Source organism: Petromyzon marinus, chromosome 39 (assembly GCF_048934315.1).
Source record: "Petromyzon marinus isolate PM22_M1 ecotype Great Lakes invasive population chromosome 39, UKy_Petmar_22M1.pri1.0, whole genome shotgun sequence".
In the NCBI taxonomy this organism is placed as follows: Eukaryota; Metazoa; Chordata; class Hyperoartia; order Petromyzontiformes; family Petromyzontidae; genus Petromyzon; species Petromyzon marinus.
In genome coordinates this window covers 16,924,739-16,950,290 of record NC_133705.1, presented here as the reverse complement: position 1 = coordinate 16,950,290, position 25,552 = coordinate 16,924,739, and the positions used below count along the sequence as shown (strand labels likewise).

The 25,552-nt window shown below is 46.2% G+C and overlaps 1 protein-coding gene across 1 annotated transcript; it reads right to left on the bottom strand.

Moving 5' to 3' along the window:
* LOC116950432 (cysteine protease ATG4C-like) lies at nucleotides 1–20,085 on the bottom strand. The gene is made up of 13 exons (XM_032968168.2): nucleotides 19,742–20,085; nucleotides 11,466–11,634; nucleotides 10,497–10,687; nucleotides 9,969–10,052; nucleotides 9,382–9,651; nucleotides 8,885–9,039; nucleotides 8,452–8,612; nucleotides 7,995–8,065; nucleotides 7,315–7,562; nucleotides 6,181–6,259; nucleotides 5,434–5,510; nucleotides 2,880–2,999; nucleotides 1–2,526 (listed from the first exon to the last, which is right to left on the bottom strand). The coding sequence occupies exons 3-13, from the start codon at nucleotides 10,627–10,629 to the stop codon at nucleotides 2,335–2,337; spliced, it is 1,590 nt and encodes a 529-aa protein (XP_032824059.1). The 5' UTR covers nucleotides 10,630–10,687; nucleotides 11,466–11,634; nucleotides 19,742–20,085; the 3' UTR covers nucleotides 1–2,334.
* Between the last annotated feature and the right edge of the window lie 5,467 nt (nucleotides 20,086–25,552).

Sequence of the window (25,552 nt, the reverse complement as noted above, 5' to 3'; positions counted from 1 at the left end):
TTTTAATCTTCAGATACTCTTTTATGAAGGTAACCATATTCCTCTTCTGGACAACAACGTATCTTAAAAGATATTGAACACCAACGGAAATTAAATCGGCTTAACATTTTTATCGGTGTCGACTCACGACGCCCTGCGGCCCTGTCCGGCGGGTCTCAGACTCCAATTCCAACGACCCACCACCGGCGCTCCCTGCCACTGTAACCAACCTTCGTTTAAATACGAATTAGGTCATTACACACTGTACACACCCAATGATTGTTAAACACGTGCCACGTGACAATGCCCATTCCAATTAAGACAAGAGTTGTTTATGTCCGTGTCCCCCGTGATGTAACACACGCGCTTTTTAGAGAGATTTATGTTGGTCAACACACCTCACGGGACGAAAAGAATGCAGATTAAAATTAAGATAAAAAATATATAAATTGGTGACGATCATGTCATTACATGACATCAACGGGACCGATTTATCTTAATTTGAATCTGCGTTCTCACATGGGACGAGTTTACCAACCAACTGTTGCATGCAGCGTCGTGCAGAGACAATCTGAAATGGAACCGCGGCGAGTGGTTAACGTGGAGAGGCAACATCGCGGTGTCGCAAGAAGTGGAGTTGGGAAACCCGAAGATTAAACAGCCTCCTGCCCAGCGGACAGTGGAAGTCCCGGCGACCGCTGCTCGGTCTACCCAGGTTTTCCTCTGGTTTGAGTGTCAGTCACAACAATTAGCTGGCTACCGCCCGCACGCGTTGGCTGGAGCCGGCACGATGACCCGACCTCATGGGCTACGCGGCAGCCAAAATTAATGCGAGGACGTCACCAGCGTGACAACTTGCCTCCCAGATTGATCTCTGGAAGAAGAACTCTAGCTGGCTCTGGGCAACACCATCACCATGGGGTGTAAACCCGAGTGTGGTTGAATGGTAGAGACAGCAGCAAGGGGTTGACACCAGTCACGGCACTGGAAACTCCTTTACAGACATTAGGGGCAGCGCGTGTCGAACACGATGCACATTTCATCCGGTTCCAGCGGACCGCACAAACGCAATGAAAAAGGCCGTGGTCCAGTGTAAGGGAGCTTCAAGGTGTAATCGACAGTATGACCGTACATACCAACGTACACCCGTGCACAGTGGTACGCCTGTGTGCACACAAGCGCAGTCACAAAATACATTAACATTTCCCCCGCCACAATTCGAGACAATATTTACAAGCGAGCAAAAAAATTTCACCGTCAAAATTAATTCTCTGAAAGTTAAAACGATGGTGGATGTGCAAAACGTCAGAAAATGACGCTACCAGACCAGGTGGTCACAGTCTAGGGCTTGTATAGGGCCTTATGTACAGGATGCTGGGAGGTGCCTGGGGCTAGGTTCACAGAAAGTGTCACGTTAAACCAACGACCACCGATTACCACAGCTTCCTGCTCGAATACTGATCGAAAAATGTAACAGCATTAGGTGCAAACAATGGATTTGTCATGTTTACAGGAAGATCACCCTGATTACAAGTTTCACAACGACTTGGAAAACAAGCACATCTTTGTCCTCAGGTACATGTTGTTGGGCGATGTCGTAAATTTTTTAAATAAAAATGTTCTTGCGCGTTAAAGGTAGCATCAACGTTATCACCACACTCTTGCAAACCGGACTCATCCCGGTCTCTTGAGTTCTCAAATGGTTAAATAAAATAAGCCTGAAATTTCAGAATTATGAAAATAGTTTTGAAGTGAAGGTCAAACGCAACACTTTTAAAACAGAAGGGATTGAATGCAATGTCACATGGAAACAGAGTCCGCAGGGCAGCGATTATGATGGTGGGAAGTTACGGCAGGAAAAAGTCCTCATGTTCATGGGATACGGAGCTGCAGAAGGACCAAGTCTGTACAGGAGCTGCCCTGCGGATTGCAGGCCCATGGCGGGATTCAAGTCTTCAAAGCTGCGCTTGGCAGTGAGAAGTTATAGCATATCACAGTCCCCAAAGCAGCTTCACCGTGTTCAGGGTGCCATCAGCATGACACTTAGTAAAAGCTGCACCTAGGGATGCAAGGTTACTCATTCTTCTAAGAAGTCTCACGAGGTGTGATCACGGATATATCCTCTGAGAAGAATAGGGGATGAGAGATTACAGCAGACTTAACGCCGCCGAGACAACCAATGAGGTGCGGCGGTGCTACAGCGACAGAAGACTCACGGGATGACAGATTATAATCTGTCATTCCGTGATTGATAATTATCAATCGTTACAGCAGTGTTAACGCCTTCGAGGACTAACTGGGTGCGGTGTTACACAGCAGGCTTAATTACACCGAAAAGACTAGCGGGCTGCCAAGTCACAGCAGCACGAAGTCCTCGGAGGAGCTGCGCAGGGCGGCTCGACGGCACACCGGGTGGAGCCGCACGTGCCTCTCAGGCCTCGGCTCCTCATCCTCCACGTCACGGCTCCGCCCCGACATGAAACTGAAGATGGGGTAGCTCTCCTGTGGCAGACCTCCTCCTCCAACTCCCGCCGACGGCCGGAGGACCTGCGCCAACGCACGGCGAGACACGGCACGGCAAAAGTGTCGAAAAACAACGGCAAGCTTTAAAGACCCGCGCCGAATAATACAATAACAGATTTTCGATTTTTTATCTTAAATTACAGAAATCATTGTCAGAATGTGCTTTCTGCCCAATCATCGGCCATCAGCAAAACTCAATCCACTGCTGGATGACGGCCTCTCCCACGGTCACGCTGCAGAACAATCCACCCATCGCAAGCCAACCGCACGTCTCAGTCATCCGCGTCTTTCCTGGGCCGACAAGTCCCTCCACTCTCGCGAGTATCGCGGCAGCGCGAAGACGTCCTATACTCAAAGCGAGCCGGGCGCACATTCACCTTGACGACTCGATCGCGGAACGCGAGGAAGTCGTCCCTCGTGCGGCAGTAAAAGCCCAGTGTGCAGCTCGGGTCCATCTTGGTGAACGCCGTCTTCCGTGGCGAGCAGCAGTGGAACGACTGCACGGGAGAGGGCAGGCGACATTGAGCACACACGGCACGCCCCCACCACCACCACGCGAGTGGTGTGATGAGTGTGTGAGTGGTGTGATGAGTGGTGTGGTGAGTGGTGTGTGTGTGTGATGAGTGTGTGTGGTGAGTGTGTAATTGGTGTGTGTGGTCAGTGTATGAGTGGTGTGTGTGGTGAGTGTGCACGTGATGTGTGTGGTGAGTGTGTAAGTGGTGTGTGTGTGATGAGTGTGAGTGGTTTGTGTGTGATGAGTGGGTGACTGGTGTGTGTGATGAGTGGGTGACTGGTGTGTGTGATGAGTGTGTGAGTTGTGTGTGTATTGAGTAGGTGTGTGATGAGTGTGTGAGTTGTGTGTGTGTGATGAATGTGTGACTGGTGTGTGTGAGATGAGTGTGAGTGATGTGTGTGATGAGTGGGTGAGTGATGTGTGTGATGAGTATGTGAGTTGGGTGTGTGATGAGTGTGTGACTGGTGTGTGTGATGAGTGTGTGAGTTGTGTGTGTGTGAGGAGTGTGAGTGGTGTGTATGTGATGAGAGTGTGAGTTGTGTGTGTGATGAGTGGGTGAGTGATGTGTGTGATGAGTGTGTGACTGGTGTGTTAATGAGTGCATGAGTGATGCGTGTGGTGAGTGTGCAAGTGGTGTGTGTGATGAGTGTGAATTGGTGTGTGTGTGATGAGTGTGTGACTGGTGTGTGTATGATGAGTGTTTTACTGGTGTGTGTGTGATGAGTGTGTGACTGGTGTGTGTGTGATGAGTGGGTGAGTACACCCAAATCATCCACAATGCACCCCATCTCACCAGATATTGGCTTTCCAAGCAGGCTTGAGCCTGCGAGTGATTTGATATGAGACTGCCTGAGAATAGCAGGTGCTGGAAAACTGGGCTGCGAGATGGCCAGGAGATGGAAATAAATCGATGGACTTTAAAAAAATCCATGTGTGCATGAATGTGTCGTAAGTTTCCTCCAGACACTCAGGTTTCCTCCCACATAGCAAACACCTGGAAAGTCCAAGTGATTTATCTCTGATACAAGCAACGAGCAGATGATCATTTCTTGTTTACAGCCCTGAGCCAGCGCTACAAAATACACATTCCTATGGTGGGGGCGAGGCTCTCCAAAGGCAAAGCATTGTTGATTTTCACACAAATCGGTACTAATTTTTCTTCTTTGGTTCTTTCGGTAAAGTCACGTAGAATGAGAATAAAATAATAAATTGATAAAATAAAATAACACAATAATATTCTCACGACGTTTCGGCCACAACACAAGCGGCCTTCATCAGGTGAAGGGAGCGAGACTGTCTGGTACTGACCCCAGGGTAATGATGGCCCGAATCAGCCTTCCCTTTGCGAGCCACTCGCTCTGCCACTGAGCCACCTGCTCGGCTAAATATATATGGGGATAAAAAAACTAAAAAAATATATACAAATCTGTTTAATAGTTCTTAGACAACCTCCCGATGCGATTTAAGTTTGTGGCTGTGGTCAGTTCACCAAGAATCCTTTCCAAAAAGATTACCGTATTTTCCCGCATATAACCCGCGGGGTATACCACTTTTTACAAACAAAACAAGACCCTGCGGGGTACATGGAGGTGCGGGCTATCCCAAAAATATTTTACACGTGTGGTATGTCATGACTCGTTTAAATTGTTTCATGGTAGGACTATCCACTATGCAACACTTACCTTTGACTAAAGCACTGCTGAATAAACCACTCACACTAAAATTGCACATGTTAACACGTTTTAAATTATTCAAATTGTTTGTACAATGAAACGACAATGTTTGAAGTGGGCGCACTTTGTTTACTGGCGGGAGAGCTGTGGGGAGAGAGAGGTGGGGGGTGGGGCAGAGCAAGGTCTGTGGTAATGACGGGAGAGCTGGGGGGAGAGAGAGGTGGGGGGGTGAGGCGACGGAGTTACCGTAGTGCCGTTATTATCTGCGCAGTGCGCAATCTACCAGTGCTAAAACTCTACATATCTACCAGTTATGTGTTACTTATTTATTGGATATTTACTTTTGTTACTTATTTACTGTTTTAAGTTCACTCGTTTCCGGTTAGTTTGTTTTCTTTGTGCACGTTATGATTTTAATGTTAACAATTGATAGTGGAATGTATTACAAATCCAAACTTCGTATTAATATGATGGAATTAAGCTGCGGTAACGACGTTAAATATATGAATACATGCGGGGTATATGGAGGTGCGGGCTATCTGAAATTTGTTTTACACAAAACGCTATTTTTGCGGGGTATATGCGTATGCGGATATGCGGGAAAATACGGTACGCGTGATTATGCAAAGCTCAGATAGCATTGCTCCAGGCCTGGATCAATCGCAATTTCAGCTCAGCCAATTAATTACATATGACCCCTTTACAATCGTCATCGCAGGTTACTCCCGGGTCCGCGCGGCTCACCTCAACCGGGAAGTCGGGCTGGGCAGCGTCCACCGCGGTCTGGCAGTAGTGTGGGTCCAGGTAGATGACGTGGTCATCTGTGGGAGTGTGCATCAGCAAAGTATCACCCTTGCAGCAGAAGCAAGGTCAAGAGGTCACCTTGGCCAATGATGCTGATGCTCCCACACCTTGCCATCACTTTGTTCTCCTAAATCTCTCAACTGTTGCAGAGTTTCACAGTTGTCCTTCGGTGACTGCTCTCACAGTATCATACTTTATTTTACGAATGCATTGACTGTTTTTTGCTATCTGGCTTTTGGTCTTTCGCTTGTTGCATAGTTAACTCCCCTCCAAGGATCGCAGACTCGGCATCATCATCAACATCTATTAAAGATTCCGTGATGCCATTCGCAAGAGGAGGCCACTGATGTGAAAGTGTCATCCAAATTTTCCCTATTTGAAAAATTACCCACAAACGGGCTCATTTGTTATCCACACAGCAATCATCACACCCCAATGTGAACACTTGCCAGGACCCTGCTGATGAGTCACGAGACTCAACGAGGCTTTTCTTGGTGAATGAGCGTAACAATAATAACGGGTTTTAGGGCTTACGAAGTTGACACTCCCTCCAAGGACCACGCACTTACAGTCTCATCATTAAAAGAGCGGGCTTGAAAGCTCATTAAAGGAGCCATATAAGCTCTAGAGAGGCACGAGTGATCGTCGTCTGCACAGCGGCAGGAGTGTGGAGCCAGCTCCGCCGACCTTGGTATCCAATAAAGTAGAGCGAGTGCTTTGGTTTTCCTCCGATGATGCCGATGCAGTTGTCCATTTCCAGGATGCCCTGCACACGACACACACCACGCGTGTTTGCGCGTCACCACCAGCGGGGGGCCTTCCTCGCTCACGGTGGGGACCGGAGAACGTCCAACGGGTTGTCTCGCCAGCTGGCACCACGCCCACGCGAGCAGACACAGGCTCAACAACAGCGGGTCCCCGCTCTGTAACAATTATGATTTTATGCGGGACTCAACATTAATCCGCTAAAATCGACTGGTCTGTAGATTCGTTATGACTACTTGCAATTACATTTCACAACGTGTGTACAAACTGTCGACACTCAGGATGATGGCATACCAATGCTGCCTCGACACATTTTATAATGTGGAGTTTTACTGTAAATGACGGGCGTCCCAGTCATATAAACGTCTGTACAACTTCTCTCTTTGCCGTGGCCAAAACAGACATATCCGTGCACGTAGGCAACCAAACGCCCACGCGCCGCGCGTTGGCCGAGCGTGGCACACACACCGCCGTTGACTCCATGCCAGCCCGTGCACTCCCTTCTACTCCACTTGACTCGCTCACATTCCCTGACAAAACCTGCACACACCTGTACACGACATTACAATCCACACACTCCCTTCTACTCCCGCAGGCTTGTTTGCCCTTCTGTACACTCCCTTACTGTACACTCACTTTAAATTCTCCTGGACACTCCCATACAATCTCAGTTCCACTTCCATACACTCCCACTATTACAATCTAATACACTCTGTTACACTCCCACACTCTCCCATACATTTCCTGTTACACTTAAATACCTTCACATCCATACACAAGTTAAATTGCCACACACTCTGCTAGACCCGCGCACACACTCAGTTACTCACATACACTCCCGTACACTCTTGATAACACTTTATTACACTCCCATGCACACCCATACACTCCCTGTTACATCGTTACACTCCTGTACACTCCCACTCTGTTGCATCCCCATACACCCGTGTACACTCCCCAGACACTGCATCACACTCCCTGTCACACACGCCCACAACCTCGCACGTTTGCGTGGTGCAGGTGGAAAAATCCCGGGCCACTAGGGAAGAGCTGCACCTTGACGCAGCTGACATAGACCGGGTTGAGCGTCTCCCCTCCCAGCCGCACCGGCACGAGCACGAACAGCGCCTTCCACTCCGCGCTGGGCACCGGCGACATCACCGCCGCCGATCCCCCTCCGCCCCCTCCTCCGCAACAACCGGCCTTGACGTCTAGAGGGCCCCGTGGTCCCAGGTCTTCATTGCTGCTGTCTGAGCTCCCTACGGCTGTCGGTTGGCACAGCTCCTGCACATCGCCAGTGTACACTGACCACAGGAAACCCACGCCGCTTGTTTGTTGTTGTCGGATACGTGATTACTTGCGCTTCTGGGTACTACAGAAGCAGACATGGCGGACTCAGACTCGCTCGTCACGACTAGTTCCACGAAAGTTTCAGGTTCACTCATCCCCCTGCATAAGGTAGCAAGGTGTTACAGCCCTGCAGCCAAAACTAGCTGGGGTAATAAAATCCAAAAAGTAATTCCTGAGCACGTTGCCGGCGTGCCCTCTTGGGCCCTGAGAGTCACGTGACCGTTTTTTCACCCGCGCACGCGTCCATTTTTTTTCTATCGCGCTAACTCAAGCTGTGCAGAAAAATGTGTTACGTGTATTATTACACATTGAACTTAAATAATTAAAACGCCTGGCATGCAGGTTATCCACAGCGCTGATCTCACGCGAACGCGAGCGGCCATCACCTGTGCAGTCCTGGGCCACGTACACCACCGTGTCCTGCAGGAGCTTCTCCTCGGCTTCTTCGATCGCCTTCCTACAGCGCCACGAGGTACGGCAGAGACCACGGGGCACGAAACCAATGCTGTCGATCGCCGGGGGGACTGCGCCATTTCCATGGCCTGGCTGAAGGCATCCCACAGAGAGGAGTGTCGCCCCAGTGCAGATCTAAAGCTCAAGACACGTGACCCGCGATACCGCACTGAGACGATGGATCACGGACGAGGCTGGTGACCGAATGGCAGTTAAAGACGGGAATGCGCCCGAGAGGACGACGACAGCAGAGAGGGAGCGATGAGATCGACTCAAGCGCAGGAGCAAGATGGATTGTGACACCTCTGTTAACTAATAACAAAATTAACGAACGAGCGCGAGACTCAGGTGCCTTGTGCAGCGCCCACATCCGATTCGGGCGACACTTACTTGAGGATGTGGGCGACGATGGCGGGGCCGTACCAGTCGCCCGCACGCTTGCCCGAGCTCTTGCCGAACTCCACCAGCTTGTGGACGCCAAATGGCGAGTCAGGCGCGTCCGTGAACCAGCCCAGGATCTGCCGGTATGTGGCCGTCTGCTCCGTAGAGGCCTGCAACAGGACGTGGTGACACCTTACATTGGGCAGCAAGGGCATAACCTACCCCATCAGATGTATGTGTGTTCAACTTCTTTCGCACCGTATGTAGCCAACCGTGCTAATCGGAGCTAACACTCACCTGGACTTACAAGACTTTCCATAAACACATTTATGATTTCCTACATCCTTTACACACTAATACTGTGTGTGTGTCATTTATAACTGTCCCCACCCCAACCCCACCCTGCATGACAGTCATGCACCGCTCCAGCCCCAGTAAGTACCGTCCAGCTGTGGCCTGCTAGCCGCAAGGCGATGCTGTCGTCCAGAAATCCACGCCCCACCATCACGTAGTCGGGCTCGCCGGGGCTGGAGGACAGCCTCCCGGGTGCCTCGCTATCTTGGTGCAGTAGCTGTACAGCCTCCTCGCTCTGCCAGTCTGCGCCACCGACAATCACAACAGCTTTTGTCACCACCTCCAGGGCCATGCCTCCTGCATGGCTAAGTCTTTTTTATTCACGTGATATTGCAGAGTTGGAAGTAACCATCGACCATTGTGCCCATGTCGCCCTTGTTGAAGAGGCAACATACCACGTGTCTCATTGGGCTTATTTCGCCTGCTGGTTAAATAAAGCATAGTGACTGGAGTTGTTGATGTTGTGTAGTTGTTGGTAGTGGAAGCGTTGGTAGCGTTAGTCGTGTTAGCGACGATGACCGTCACCGCCGGTGAAGGCGCCGTGTGCGCGCGCGTGCCGAGCCCTCCCTGGGGCCCACGCTTCACCTCGGCCCAGCAGGTGGTGCAGCAGGCCCTGCGCCAGCAGCATCTGTCCACTGCGCAGCATGCACCCCCAGCCCGTGTCCGTGGTCCAGCCCGAGCTCCCCAGCTGTGGGAACTCGCGCCGGTACGTCATCCAGATCCGCGACACGAAGTCTCGCCGGAACGCACGGAATGCCGGTCCCAGCCCTGCCGGAGCGGTACCGCCGCCTCCGCCCGGCACGGCGTCTGGACAGGAGGAGGAGCCGGTCGATATCTTCCGAGGAACGTCCACCACTGAGCAGGGAGACGCACAGTACTATCGTTAATGCAATGTTACACCTCACTATGTGCGAGCGTTTTCGTGCATGGAGACTGCTTCGAGTAGCTTTTCAAGCACTACGCTGCAAACCTGGTGGCCTGGCCACGAAGTACAATTAAATAATCCCCACGCACCTCGTACAGCGCAAGGAGGCCGTTAACCAGCAGTGGATTGACAAAAAGCTGTACATGTATATAGGTACACTTCACAGGCAGGCTACTTTCCTGGCATTAGTTAACCCATTTGTGTGGGCACACAATGCTTGTGTAATCACACGAACACACACGGTCACCTTCAGAGGAGCAGTCGTACTGCTTTCCGAGCAGGTAGATGGGAGAGTGGCGACTGAAACTGGTTTTGGTCTTTACGACCCACCCTGCATGCAGACACACAAACACCCGCACAGTGCGACCATCGCTCCAGGGGCCTCATACTACGTCAAACCACTGAGCCAGCACTGCTGTACGCCTGGTATCAAATGCAGACTTCAGCCACCCGTGAATAACAAACAATAATTTAGAATTTACATACCTTCTAAATGCAATCTTACCTGCATATGTTTTGTAAAAATGATAAAAATTAAAAAAGATTTGCTTACACGGGGAGTTGGTGGGGTCAGGGCCAGGAAACATGGGGGACCGGTGACAGAGTAACAAGGTGACACAGCCCAGGACAAAGCTATTGAGTGCTTTCTTAACCTGCCCTGGGTCCCCTGAATTCATCCCACGCTGACCAGCGAAGTATGGTCAAACAACCCCCACGGCCCGCACGGCGTGGGGAGGCTCTCGTCCGCCAATGCTGGGGGTGGCGCATTGCTCACCGTGCTTGACGTTGTTCCACGCGGCCATCAGCTTCGACTTGAGCTTGTCCACCTCGTCCACCTCCACGTCCTCTCCGCGCGGCGTGAGGCCGTTCCAGTCGGCCGCCGGCACCACCGCCGCTGCCACCGCCATCCTCCCATCGGCCTTGTCCTCGCGGGCCACCAAGCGAGAGGGGCGACCCGGCAGACGCCTGACGCAGACAGAGCCACGTCGATGAGCCACAACCTCCAGAGCCTACTCTGTACCGTCACGTGCTGTGAGATGTAAAGCTATACACTTCTCGTATTAAAATGAAAATGTCTTTGAAAGTCAACCCCACTGTACTCTTTACGTAGAATTTCGCAAGATTCTCATTTAAACTTGAACACACATATAGGAATCCTCGAAACACATGCATTGGAAAACATATGCAGGTTAGAGGCATCGTATCAACTGTTAAAAAAGGTAGATAGGCTTGGGCAGGGCACGTTGATGATTGCCGGCGGTCGAGAGCAACAACAGTGGCGGTGAAAGGAGATAACGTGCCTGGCAGGTCATCCACCACAGAGACAGAGCGATGAAATGAGCTCAAGTTCAGGTTCTAGACCAGGGGTGGGGAACCTTTTTTCTGCCAAGGGCCATTTGGATATTTATAACATCATTCGTGGGCCATACAAAATTACATTTATGTTGCTATGAAAAAAGCGCCTAGATTTATTGAATTTGGAGTCTTGCGGTTGCCTTGGCAGGGCCAGACCAAATTATTTCGCGGGCCAGACGTTCCCCACCCCTGTTAATCTAGATAGATTGTTACATCGTTAGACCGCGAGAGACGCAGATGGCTTTGGACGGCTTTCATCCAACAGTAGTTTGATCGTGGCTGATAATGATGCCGCTGCTAAGAATGACGTGAAAATTACGACAATAGTAGACACTGGGACTGTGGAGATAATGATGACGATAACGTGGGTGGCAAACACCCTCCTCACCTGCTGGCAGGCGTGTGGCGTGACGACCCTCCGTAGCGCTGGTTTGCGGTGGCGCCGGCGGCGTCATGCTCCGGATGACGGCCGGGCGCCGCGAGGATGGGGAACTGTGACGGCAGCAGCTTCGCGGCGCGGGGCCCGGCCTTGCGGTGCCGGCCTCACAAGGGCGAAGCTGCTCACGCAAAACACGAGCACAACCCCAACACACACACACACATACTCCCATCAAGCCTCCTTCATGGACACGGGCGCCTGGACGGTTACTCGCGATTACCAGGCCACCGTCATCACCGGGCAAGACTCGTGCTGCTGCTGATGCGGTGAATCTTTGCCACAATTCAATGGAAGAATCGATTAGTGTTTGGCACAATCGAATTGTCCCAATCAAATTGTCCCATGACGAAACCAATTGCTCGGTTAATTCAGATGTTTTGCCCATTACCACGCCGCGATTTTAATCTTTAATATTTTATCACAATGCAAACATCATTATCTGCTGCATGTGGCCTCTTGTGCAGCACTGCTGCTGCCACCACACGTCCCAGTTGGCATCGTTATTCTATTGAAATAAAGTGATTGCCTATTACCCTCTTGTGCAAGCTCATTGGCCTGCTTCCTGGAAAGTACATTTTCGACTCTGCCGGGACATGTGGGTACCGCAAGGTGCCACCCACTGTAATCCTCATTGTGCAAAGCATTCGTTTGGCTTCGCGTGGCTGCATCAGATGCCACCGTCTGTACCACTGATCCTCAGAGGTCAACTTTCATGCCCCGCGTGCCAGTCGCGCTGGAACAAACGTCGTGAGTGAACCGATTCACCAAACTGAATCCTCGTGACGAGCATACCCTGCCTCGTGGGAGGTCGATGGTACTAATGTCAGGCACACGCACGTGTACAGCGCAGCCCTCTGTCAATCCACTGCTGGATTAAGGCATCCCGACGCTCTCGCCATCCCTCATTGGTACGGTGTCACTGCCACCCATTTGACTCCTGCACGTGACATTGATTTCATAGCTCCATCTCTGCAGTGGTCATCCTCGTGATGAACACAGTGTGCTGCTTTTATACTCCACTGTATTTGAGTAAAAAAGTGGTGTGCATTATTCATAGACAAAAAAATGAAAATAGTATACAGTACCTTTCTCAAGACCGGGACGTACAATTATAAATAGTTAATATTTTACAAATGCATTTAAGAGGTGAATGGGAAGGAGAAATATAAAAAGAGGTGTATGATTTGTATTTCTCATAATGGTAACGCCAACAAGTGTCACCATCAGACACTTTCAGAGTTTACTAATCAGAGCGAGTGGGGTAAGACCATGCGAACACACACACACATACAGTAGTATATATAAGTACACAAACACTAGAACACGCATGTATATAATAACACAGCCACAAGAACAAACAGGTACACAATCACACAGACAGGATGAATACAATAACTAAGTTGGCACAAACACACAGGTACACAAGCACACACAACACTAACACGTAGTAGGTACACCACACTTAAACACAGCTATGGAAATGCACAGCTACACAGGAAGACACAGCTACACAAGTACACACAAACTTAAACACGCAAACTTAGACACACAAACTTAAACACACAAACTTAGACACTCAAACTTAGACACTCAAACTTAGACACTCAAACTTAGACACACAAACTTTGACACAAACTTAGACACACAAACTTTGACACAAACTTTGACACACAAACCTAGACACATAAACTTAGACACACAAACCTAGACACACAAACTTAGACACAAACTTAGACACACAAACTTAGACAAACAAACCTAGACACACAAACTTAGACACACAAACCTAGACAAACGTAGACACACAAACTTAAACACAAAAACTTAAACACACAAACTTAAACACACAAACTTAAACAGACAAACTTAGACACACAAACGTAGACACACAAACTTATACACACAAACTTAGACACACAAACTTAGACACACAAACTTAGACAAACTTAGACACACAAACTTAGACACACAAACTTAAGACACACAAATTTAGACACACAAACTTAGACACACAAACTTAGAAACACAAACTTAGACACAAACTAAGACACACAAGCTTAGACACACAAACCTAGACACACAAACTTAGACACACAAACTTAGACACAAACTAAGACACACAAACTTAGACACACAAACTTAGACACACAAACTTAGACACACAAACTTAGACACACAAACCTAGACACACAAACTTAGACACAAACTTACACACACAAACTTAGACACACAAACTTACACACAAACTTAGACACACAAACTTAGACACAAACTTAGACACACAAACCTAGACACACAAACCTAGACACACAAACTTAGACACACAAACTTAGACACAAACTTAGACACACAAACTTAGACACACAAACTTAGACACACAAACCTAGACACACAAACTTAGACACACAAACTTAGACACACAAACTTAGACACACAAACTTAGACACACAAACCTAGACACACAAACCTAGACACACAAACCTAGACACACAAACTTAGACACACAAACTTAGACACACAAACTTAGACACACAAACTTAGACACACAAACTTAGACACAAACTTAGACACAAACTAAGACACACAAACCTAGACACACAAACTTAGACACACAAACCTAGACACAAACTTAGACACACAAACCTAGACACACAAACTTAGACACAAACTTAGACACACAAACTTAGACACAAACTTAGACACAAACTTAGACACACAAACTTAGACACACAAACCTAGACACACAAACTTAGACACACAAACTTAGACACACAAACTTAGACACACAAACTTAGACACACAAACTTAGACACACAAACTTAGACACACAAACTTAGACACAAACTTAGACACACAAACTAAGACACACAAACTTAGACACACAAACTTAGACACACAAACTTACACACAAACTTACACGCAAACTTAGACACACAAACTTAGACACAAACTTAGACACACAAACCTAGACACACAAACTTAGACACACAAACTTAGACACAAACTTAGACACACAAACTTAGACACACAAACTTAGACACACAAACTTAGACACACAAACTTAGACACACAAACTTAGACACAAACTTAGACACACAAACTAAGACACACAAACTTAGACACACAAACTTAGACACACAAACTTAGACACACAAACTTAAACACACAAACTTAGACACTCAAACTTAGACACTCAAACTTAGACACTCAAACTTAGACACACAAACTTTGACACAAACTTAGACACACAAACTTTGACACAAACTTTGACACACAAACCTAGACACATAAACTTAGACACACAAACCTAGACACACAAACTTAGACACAAACTTAGACACACAAACTTAGACAAACAAACCTAGACACACAAACTTAGACACACAAACCTAGACAAACGTAGACACACAAACTTAAACACAAAAACTTAAACACACAAACTTAAACACACAAACTTAAACAGACAAACTTAGACACACAAACGTAGACACACAAACTTATACACACAAACTTAGACACACAAACTTAGACACACAAACTTAGACAAACTTAGACACACAAACTTAGACACACAAACTTAAGACACACAAATTTAGACACACAAACTTAGACACACAAACTTAGAAACACAAACTTAGACACAAACTAAGACACACAAGCTTAGACACACAAACCTAGACACACAAACTTAGACACACAAACTTAGACACAAACTAAGACACACAAACTTAGACACACAAACTTAGACACACAAACTTAGACACACAAACTTAGACACACAAACCTAGACACACAAACTTAGACACAAACTTACACACACAAACTTAGACACACAAACTTACACACAAACTTAGACACACAAACTTAGACACAAACTTAGACACACAAACCTAGACACACAAACTTAGACACACAAACTTAGACACACAAACTTAGACACAAACTTAGACACACAAACTTAGACACACAAACTTAGACACACAAACCTAGACACACAAACTTAGACACACAAACTTAGACACACAAACTTAGACACACAAACTTAGACACACAAACCTAGACACACAAACCTAGACACACAAACCTAGACACACAAACTTAGACACACAAACTTAGACACACAAACTTAGACACACAAACTTAGACACACAAACTTAGACACAAACTTAGACACAAACTAAGACACACAAACCTAGACACACAAACTTAGACACACAAACCTAGACACACAAACTTAGACACACAAACCTAGACACACAAACTTAGACACAAACTTAGACACACAAACTTAGACACACAAACTTAGACACACAAACTTAGACACAAACTTAGACACAAACTTAGACACACAAACTTAGACACACAAACCTAGACACACAAACTTAGACACACAAACTTAGACACACAAACTTAGACACACAAACTTAGACACACAAACTTAGACACACAAACTTAGACACACAAACTTAGACACAAACTTAGACACACAAACTAAGACACACAAACTTAGACACACAAACTTAGACACACAAACTTACACACAAACTTACACACAAACTTAGACACACAAACTTAGACACAAACTTAGACACACAAACCTAGACACACAAACTTAGACACACAAACTTAGACACAAACTTAGACACACAAACTTAGACACACAAACTTAGACACACAAACTTAGACACACAAACTTAGACACACAAACTTAGACACAAACTTAGACACACAAACTAAGACACACAAACTTAGACACACAAACTTAGACAAACTTAGACACACAAACTTAGACACACAAACTTAAGACACACAAATTTAGACACACAAACTTAGACACACAAACTTAGAAACACAAACTTAGACACAAACTAAGACACACAAGCTTAGACACACAAACCTAGACACACAAACTTAGACACACAAACTTAGACACAAACTAAGACACACAAACTTAGACACACAAACTTAGACACACAAACTTAGACACACAAACTTAGACACACAAACCTAGACACACAAACTTAGACACAAACTTACACACACAAACTTAGACACACAAACTTACACACAAACTTAGACACACAAACTTAGACACAAACTTAGACACACAAACCTAGACACACAAACTTAGACACACAAACTTAGACACACAAACTTAGACACAAACTTAGACACACAAACTTAGACACACAAACTTAGACACACAAACCTAGACACACAAACTTAGACACACAAACTTAGACACACAAACTTAGACACACAAACTTAGACACACAAACCTAGACACACAAACCTAGACACACAAACCTAGACACACAAACTTAGACACACAAACTTAGACACACAAACTTAGACACACAAACTTAGACACACAAACTTAGACACAAACTTAGACACAAACTAAGACACACAAACCTAGACACACAAACTTAGACACACAAACCTAGACACAAACTTAGACACACAAACCTAGACACACAAACTTAGACACAAACTTAGACACACAAACTTAGACACACAAACTTAGACACACAAACTTAGACACAAACTTAGACACAAACTTAGACACACAAACTTAGACACACAAACCTAGACACACAAACTTAGACACACAAACTTAGACACACAAACTTAGACACACAAACTTAGACACACAAACTTAGACACACAAACTTAGACACACAAACTTAGACACACAAACTTAGACACAAACTTAGACACACAAACTTAGACACAAACTTAGACACAAACTTAGACACACAAACTTAGACACACAAACCTAGACACACAAACTTAGACACACAAACTTAGACACACAAACTTAGACACACAAACTTAGACACACAAACTTAGACACACAAACTTAGACACACAAACTTAGACACACAAACTTAGACACAAACTTAGACACACAAACTAAGACACACAAACTTAGACACACAAACTTAGACACACAAACTTACACACAAACTTACACACAAACTTAGACACACAAACTTAGACACAAACTTAGACACACAAACCTAGACACACAAACTTAGACACACAAACTTAGACACAAACTTAGACACACAAACTTAGACACACAAACTTAGACACACAAACTTAGACACACAAACTTAGACACAAACTTAGACACACAAACTAAGACACACAAACTTAGACACACAAACTTAGACACACAAACTTAGACACACAAACTTAAACACTCAAACTTAGACACTCAAACTTAGACACTCAAACTTAGACACACAAACTTTGACACAAACTTAGACACACAAACTTTGACACAAACTTTGACACACAAACCTAGACACATAAACTTAGACACACAAACCTAGACACACAAACTTAGACACAAACTTAGACACACAAACTTAGACAAACAAACCTAGACACACAAACTTAGACACACAAACCTAGACAAACGTAGACACACAAACTTAAACACAAAAACTTAAACACACAAACTTAAACACACAAACTTAAACAGACAAACTTAGACACACAAACGTAGACACACAAACTTATACACACAAACTTAGACACACAAACTTAGACACACAAACTTAGACAAACTTAGACACACAAACTTAGACACACAAACTTAAGACACACAAATTTAGACACACAAACTTAGACACACAAACTTAGAAACACAAACTTAGACACAAACTAAGACACACAAGCTTAGACACACAAACCTAGACACACAAACTTAGACACACAAACTTAGACACAAACTAAGACACACAAACTTAGACACACAAACTTAGACACACAAACTTAGACACACAAACTTAGACACACAAACCTAGACACACAAACTTAGACACAAACTTACACACACAAACTTAGACACACAAACTTACACACAAACTTAGACACACAAACTTAGACACAAACTTAGACACACAAACCTAGACACACAAACTTAGACACACAAACTTAGACACACAAACTTAGACACAAACTTAGACACACAAACTTAGACACACAAACTTAGACACACAAACCTAGACACACAAACTTAGACACACAAACTTAGACACACAAACTTAGACACACAAACTTAGACACACAAACCTAGACACACAAACCTAGACACACAAACCTAGACACACAAACTTAGACACACAAACTTAGACACACAAACTTAGACACACAAACTTAGACACACAAACTTAGACACAAACTTAGACACAAACTAAGACACACAAACCTAGACACACAAACTTAGACACACAAACCTAGACACACAAACTTAGACACACAAACCTAGACACACAAACTTAGACACAAACTTAGACACACAAACTTAGACACACAAACTTAGACACACAAACTTAGACACACAAACTTAGACACACAAACTTAGACACACAAACTTAGACACACAAACTTAGACACAAACTTAGACACACAAACTAAGACACACAAACTTAGACACACAAACTTAGACACACAAACTTACACACAAACTTACACACAAACTTAGACACACAAACTTAGACACAAACTTAGACACACAAACCTAGACACACAAACTTAGACACACAAACTTAGACAAACTTAGACACACAAACTTAGACACACAAACTTAGACACACAAACTTAGACACACAAACTTAGACACACAAACTTAGACACACAAACTTAGACACACAAACTTAGACACACAAACTTAGACACACAAACTAAGACACACAAACTTAGACACACAAACTTAGACACACAAACTTAGACACACAAACTTACACACAAACTTAGACACACAAACTTAGACACAAACTTAGACACACAAACCTAGACACACAAACTTAGACACACAAACTTAGACACACAAACTTAGACACAAACTTAGACACACAAACTTAGACACACAAACTTAGACACACAAACTTAGACACACAAACCTAGACACACAAACTTAGACACACAAACTTAGACACACAAACTTAGACACACAAACGTAGACACACAAACCTAGACACACAAACCTAGACACACAAACTTAGACACACAAACTTAGACACACAAACTTAGACACACAAACTTAGACACAAACTTAGACACACAATTGGCTTCTCAGCTGCCCCACCTCCCCAAACCTCGCTGCCCTTAGCGGGAGGCCTAGTGCAGGCTTCCCGCAATTGCCCAAGGTGAGGCCCGGGAGGCAGGTAGGAAGGAGGCTCGGCGAGTGATCTCACCACATCGGCACTCACCTACAGATCAGCTCACGAGGCAGTCTCACCCGAGGTCACCCGAGGTCAGGTCACGCGAGGTCAGCCCAGGGAGGGGGCCAGGGTAGGCGACCGAAACTCCGTGGCGCCCATGCCTCCGCCGGGCCTCGCAGTCGAGGACTCGGCACAGCTGGTACAATAAGAGTATGAACACTATTACCTGTTCAACCGATACGTTAGAGAAGACCCCTTTTGGCTGTCGTCACAATGAGCAAGAAGAGTCCGAGATGCATTAAAAGGCGCCGAGATCGGGCGCGCCGTGCGACCTCCTCCGCCGTGTGGATCTCGCGGCCGGCGAGTGAAGAGTGGGCGGCGAGCCCGCCTAGCGGCGGCTTGTTTCCTGATGCCGCACGCTGCAAACAACAGCCGCAAGCTGCAAACAACAGCCGCAGGCTGCAAACAACAGCCGCAAGCTGCAAACAGCTGCGCTGGTGATAGCTTACCAAGTGAAATATGTACGATCTTTGAGTTGGTATTATTAGCTTCATTTATTGAACCCCTTGGGCAGGACTGCGTCATGGCTAGACCGGATGATGACTGATGGTCGAGACTGGTCACGGTATTGCAGCCAAAGGAGGGAAAACTGATCTCAGAGGGGAAACTGATCTCAGAGGGGAACTGATCTCAGAGGGGAACTGATCTCAGAGGGAAAACTGATCTCAGAGGGAAAACCGATCTCAGAGGGAAAACTTATCTCAGAGGGGAAACTGATCTCAGAGGGAAACTGATCTCAGAGGGAAACTGATCTCAGAGGGACACTGATCTCAGAGGGAAACTGATCTCAGAGGGAAACTGATCTCAGAGGGAAAACTGATCTCAGAGGGGAACTGATCTCAGAGGGGAACTGATCTCAGAGGGGAACTGATCTCAGAGGGAAAACTGATCTCAGAGGGAAAACTGATCTCAGAGGGGAAACTGATCTCAGAGGGAAACTGATGTCAGAGGGACACTGATCTCAGAGGGAAACTGATCTCAGAGGGACACTGATCTCAGAGGGAAACTGATCTCAGAGGGAAACTGATCTCAGAGGGAAACTGATCTCAGAGGGAAACTGATCTCAGAGGGAAATTGATCTCAGAGGGAAAACTGATCTCAGAGGGAAAACTGATCTCAGAGGGGAAACTGATCTCAGAGGGAAACTGATCTCAGAGGGGAAACTGATCTCAGAGGGAAACTGATCTCAGAGGGAAACTGATCTCAGAGGGACACTGATCTCAGAGGGAAACTGATCTCAGAGGGACACTGATCTCAGAGGGAAACTGATCTCAGAGGGAAACTGATCTCAGAGGGAAACTGATCTCAGAGGGACACTGATCTCAGAGGGAAACTGATCTCAGAGGGAAACTGATCTCAGAGGGAAACTGATCTCAGAGGGAAAACTGATCTCAGAGGGAAACTGATCTCAGAGGGAAACTGATCTCAAAGGGAAACTGATCTCAGAGGGAAACTGATCTCAGAGGGAAACTGATCTCAGAGGGAAAACTGATCTCAGAGGGAAACTGATCTCAGAGGGAAACTGATCTCAGAGGGAAAACTGATCTCAGAGGGAAACTGATCTCAGAGGGAAAACTGATCTCAGACGGAAACTGATCTCAGAGAGAAACTGATCTCAGAGGGAAACTGATCTCAGAGGGAAACTGATCTCAGAGGGAAAACTGATCTCAGAGGGAAACTGATCTCAGAGGGAATCTGATCTCAGAGGGAAACTGATCTCAGACGGAAACTGATCTCAGAGGGAAAACTGATCTCAGAGGGAAACTGATCTCAGAGGGAAACTGATCTCAGAGGGGAAACTGATCTCAGAGGGAAACTGATCTCAGAGGGAAACTGATCTCAGAGGGAAACTGATCTCAGAGGACGGACGCTGGGGATGTGGGGCGACGGTGGCAGTCGCCCTGTCCTGCGTGGGGAGGCCCTCATCCAGCAGTGGATCGACAAAGGGCTGAAGACGTACACGTAACGATACAATGTATGCAGCGTATTAATGCGACCGCATCTCAAGACGATTCGGGGGGGGGGGGGGGCGAGTGGATGTATGTTTATATTTTTGTGGTGGAACACAACTTGATAAGTAGGGATATGACATAAAATGATCTAGTGATGTTACTCCATATCCACAGTAAACTGTTCACGTCTCTATTGTATCACTCGAGTGCTATGATGACGCTCATAACCACATCGTTTAGTTTCACACTGGCGCGAGAGCCCAGGGCACGCAACACAGCTGTGTAGCTACAAGATAAGAGCCATGGGTTTGTGTTAATTGCCTTCCTGTAATTCAAGGAAGTTCCCACGCATAGCGAGGTCATATTGAGCAACGCCTCATGCTCCATTTGGTTAATTACATGCTCCATCCCGGCCCAAACTTCCCTTCGTCATCATACACCACACACACATCACAAACACATCAACACACCACACACACACACCACACACACCACACACACACCACACCACACACATCACACACACCACACACCACATACACACCACACACATCACACACACCACACACATCACACACACCACACACACACACCACACACACCACACACATCGCACACCACACACACCACACACATCACACACACATAGCACACACACCACGCACACACCACACATCGCACACACACCACACACACACCGCACACCACACACACCACACACATCACACACCACACACACATTGCACACACACACATCGCACACCACACACACATCGCACACCACACACACCACACACACATCACACACATCACACACACCACACACATCGCACACACACCACACACACCACACACATCGCACACACACCACACACATCGCACACCACACACATCACACACATCGCACACACACAGATCAACACACCTCACACACAACACACATCACACACCACACACACATCACACACACAGATCACACCACACACATCACATACACACATCAACACACACACATCAACACACACACAGATCATACACCACACACACCACACACCTCACACACATCACACACACATCAACACACCACACACACACACCACACACACGTACAGATCACACAGATCACCCCCTTGGCGAGACTACGCATGATGACTCGTAGGTGAAGTGTTTTTCCCCCCACAGCTGTAAAATGCATGCCCCACTTACAGGAGGAACCAAGAGCAAGGGTCTCTGCAACCAGGGCTGTTCGCGGGTGATGATTATTCAACACGATGTGGCCACACACGTTGCGTTCAAGCATAACAGCAAAGCTATAGTAACAAAGATCTAATTACCAAGGCATAAGATTTCGATTTAAAGCTTTCGTGACTGCAATGATTCATCTTCTTTGGTTCTTTCGGTAAAGTCACGTAGAATGAGAATAAAATAATAAATTGATAAAATAAAATAACACAATAATATTCTCACGACGTTTCGGCCACAACACAAGCGGCCTTCATCAGGTGAAGGGACGAGACTGTCTGGTAGGACAGCGCTGGAGTGAAAGAGCCACGTTCAGATCACGGCTTTTAAGCTGTGTTTTAAACGTCGTGAGAATATTATTGTGTTATTTTATTTTATCAATTTATTATTTTATTCTCATTCTACGTGACTTTACCGAAAGAACCAAAGAAGAAGGCATAAGATATACACAATAAGTTTGGTGATGCTGCGTTGGCATTGATGCACACGCACACAATTAACAAAACTACTCAACACGTTCGTAAATAACACTGCCTTAAAATAAAAATATTTAAATATCCGACGTTTCGGGATATGGGCCTTCTTCATCGTATATAGAGGCTCCATAGAGCTAGAGTGGGTATAAACAAGAGTTAGAGACTGCTATTTACAACGTACAGCCATAATGGTCGCGAGTGGGATGTTGAAGGTTCCATGCCAAGTCCCAGTTCAGTTGCTCGCGATTGGCAGTCTTCAAACTCACGTGGCCGGGTTTGTCGTGCAGGGCGTTACCCAACATACACATCTTTACATGGAAAACCAAAACGAAATTCAACCGAAGCTGTTTTATCCAACCATTTACTGATATATAATATATACATATATTACTGCAAATAAGAATTGAGATGAATTGGCGACCATGATGAGACATCTCGGTCCACTGGTCAAGCTCAGGTTTGGACTCGGGTATCTCGTCAGTGCTGGCTCAATGACCCAAACTATGCAGTTACGAAAGCTTTAAATCAAAATTTATGCATTCGCTTTCTGAGCGAGCCAAACCAGTCACTACACCCCGATGTAGCACTTGTAGTCATAATAATAATATAAACGGTTTCCATAATTATATATCAAGTGCAGAGTCTGCAACCCACCCTACGCACGAAAGGTGACTCACACCTCACGCATGCCACCTGCAGCCAGGAGCATCATGGTGACTCGTGCCACGTTTCCACAGCCACCGGAAAGCCAACGCGAGCCAAGCTGCATTGCTCCGAGCAACTAGCACTGCTCATTCGTTGTTCCATTTCTTCACGAGCTGTGCGGCTCTGTGCCGCCCTCGTAATGCCTGGCGTGAGGCTGTCAACTCGCTATGAACCCGCTTGCATCACTGGAAGATACAGCCCAGATCCGCAACCCAGGTTCTCAGCAAGTGTCAGTTCAACGCATATGACATGCTAGCTCCGTATATTTTAGCCTAAATGCCTTGCAGCTACAATCAATCCAACCCCTGCTGCCCAACGCATTGCTACGTCTGACATGATCTCCTCTTATTCTCGTGCAGTGTATAAATGTGGAAGTAAAGTGTGTATGAATGACATCAAGCTCAATAAATATGGACGATGGCAAACACACTGCTACCTCTGCTTGGCGTACGGAAGATATGACTTAAGAATTATAAAGTTTACAATGCATTCAAATATGTAGTGTCCCGCCTGTTGGACAAAGGACAGTATTGTGCCTAACATGACAAGTTTAATAACTTAAGATTTGTTTACCCAGGAAAGCCACAATGAGCCGTGTGACTAATTTTCAGGAGGGTCCTGCATTGTGTTATATTTTAGGCTGTTTCCAGCCAACTAGTATGAATACAAGTGGGAGGAAACCGGAGCACCCGGAGAAAAACAACACATCGCACGAGGGATGGAAACAGATGGCGATTCGTCCACTTGTTGTACTGCCTTCTCCTGGCAAGCGAGGGTATGGCTCCTCGATGCCCACGGGGAATTTCATGTGCGATCCACCAACCCTTGCTACTTCCAGCGCTGGAGTACAGGCGTGTGAGACACCACCGCCCAACTCGGTGATAAAGGGGCGAAGGCTATCGAGGGCTGCACATCATTCACGATATGGAGTTTTATTACCGACGTTGAGAAAAGAAACATCGCTCCATCCCGACCAGATTGTTAGAGATAAGGCAGCTGTATGGCGCGTGACGCACGGGCAGTGATGCATGGAACTGCTGACACTGAAGAGGACCCTGAAGAAGGGGGCAGGTGAGGCATCTTGAGAGGGTGGATCAAAGAACCTGATGCACACATTCTCGCGTGTGGTGTAAAAGTTTCTACACTACACAGTACTGTCAGTACAAATCACATGCCCACTTCATAATGGGTCTAGATTCCCAGCTGTTTTTTTTAACTGGATTAAAATTGGGCCAGCGTTATGCTTACAAAAAAAAGATGATCAATACATTTGACGAGAAATGTGTAACGCTACAGTTGAATTTTTAAATAATCAGGCAATGTACAGCTATTTGCCTATCCACTACTGGGTGAATGCCTTCCCAAAGTGTGGTCACTCAGATTGCCAGACTGTACTCCACGTTGGTCAGTACGCGATGGCAAAG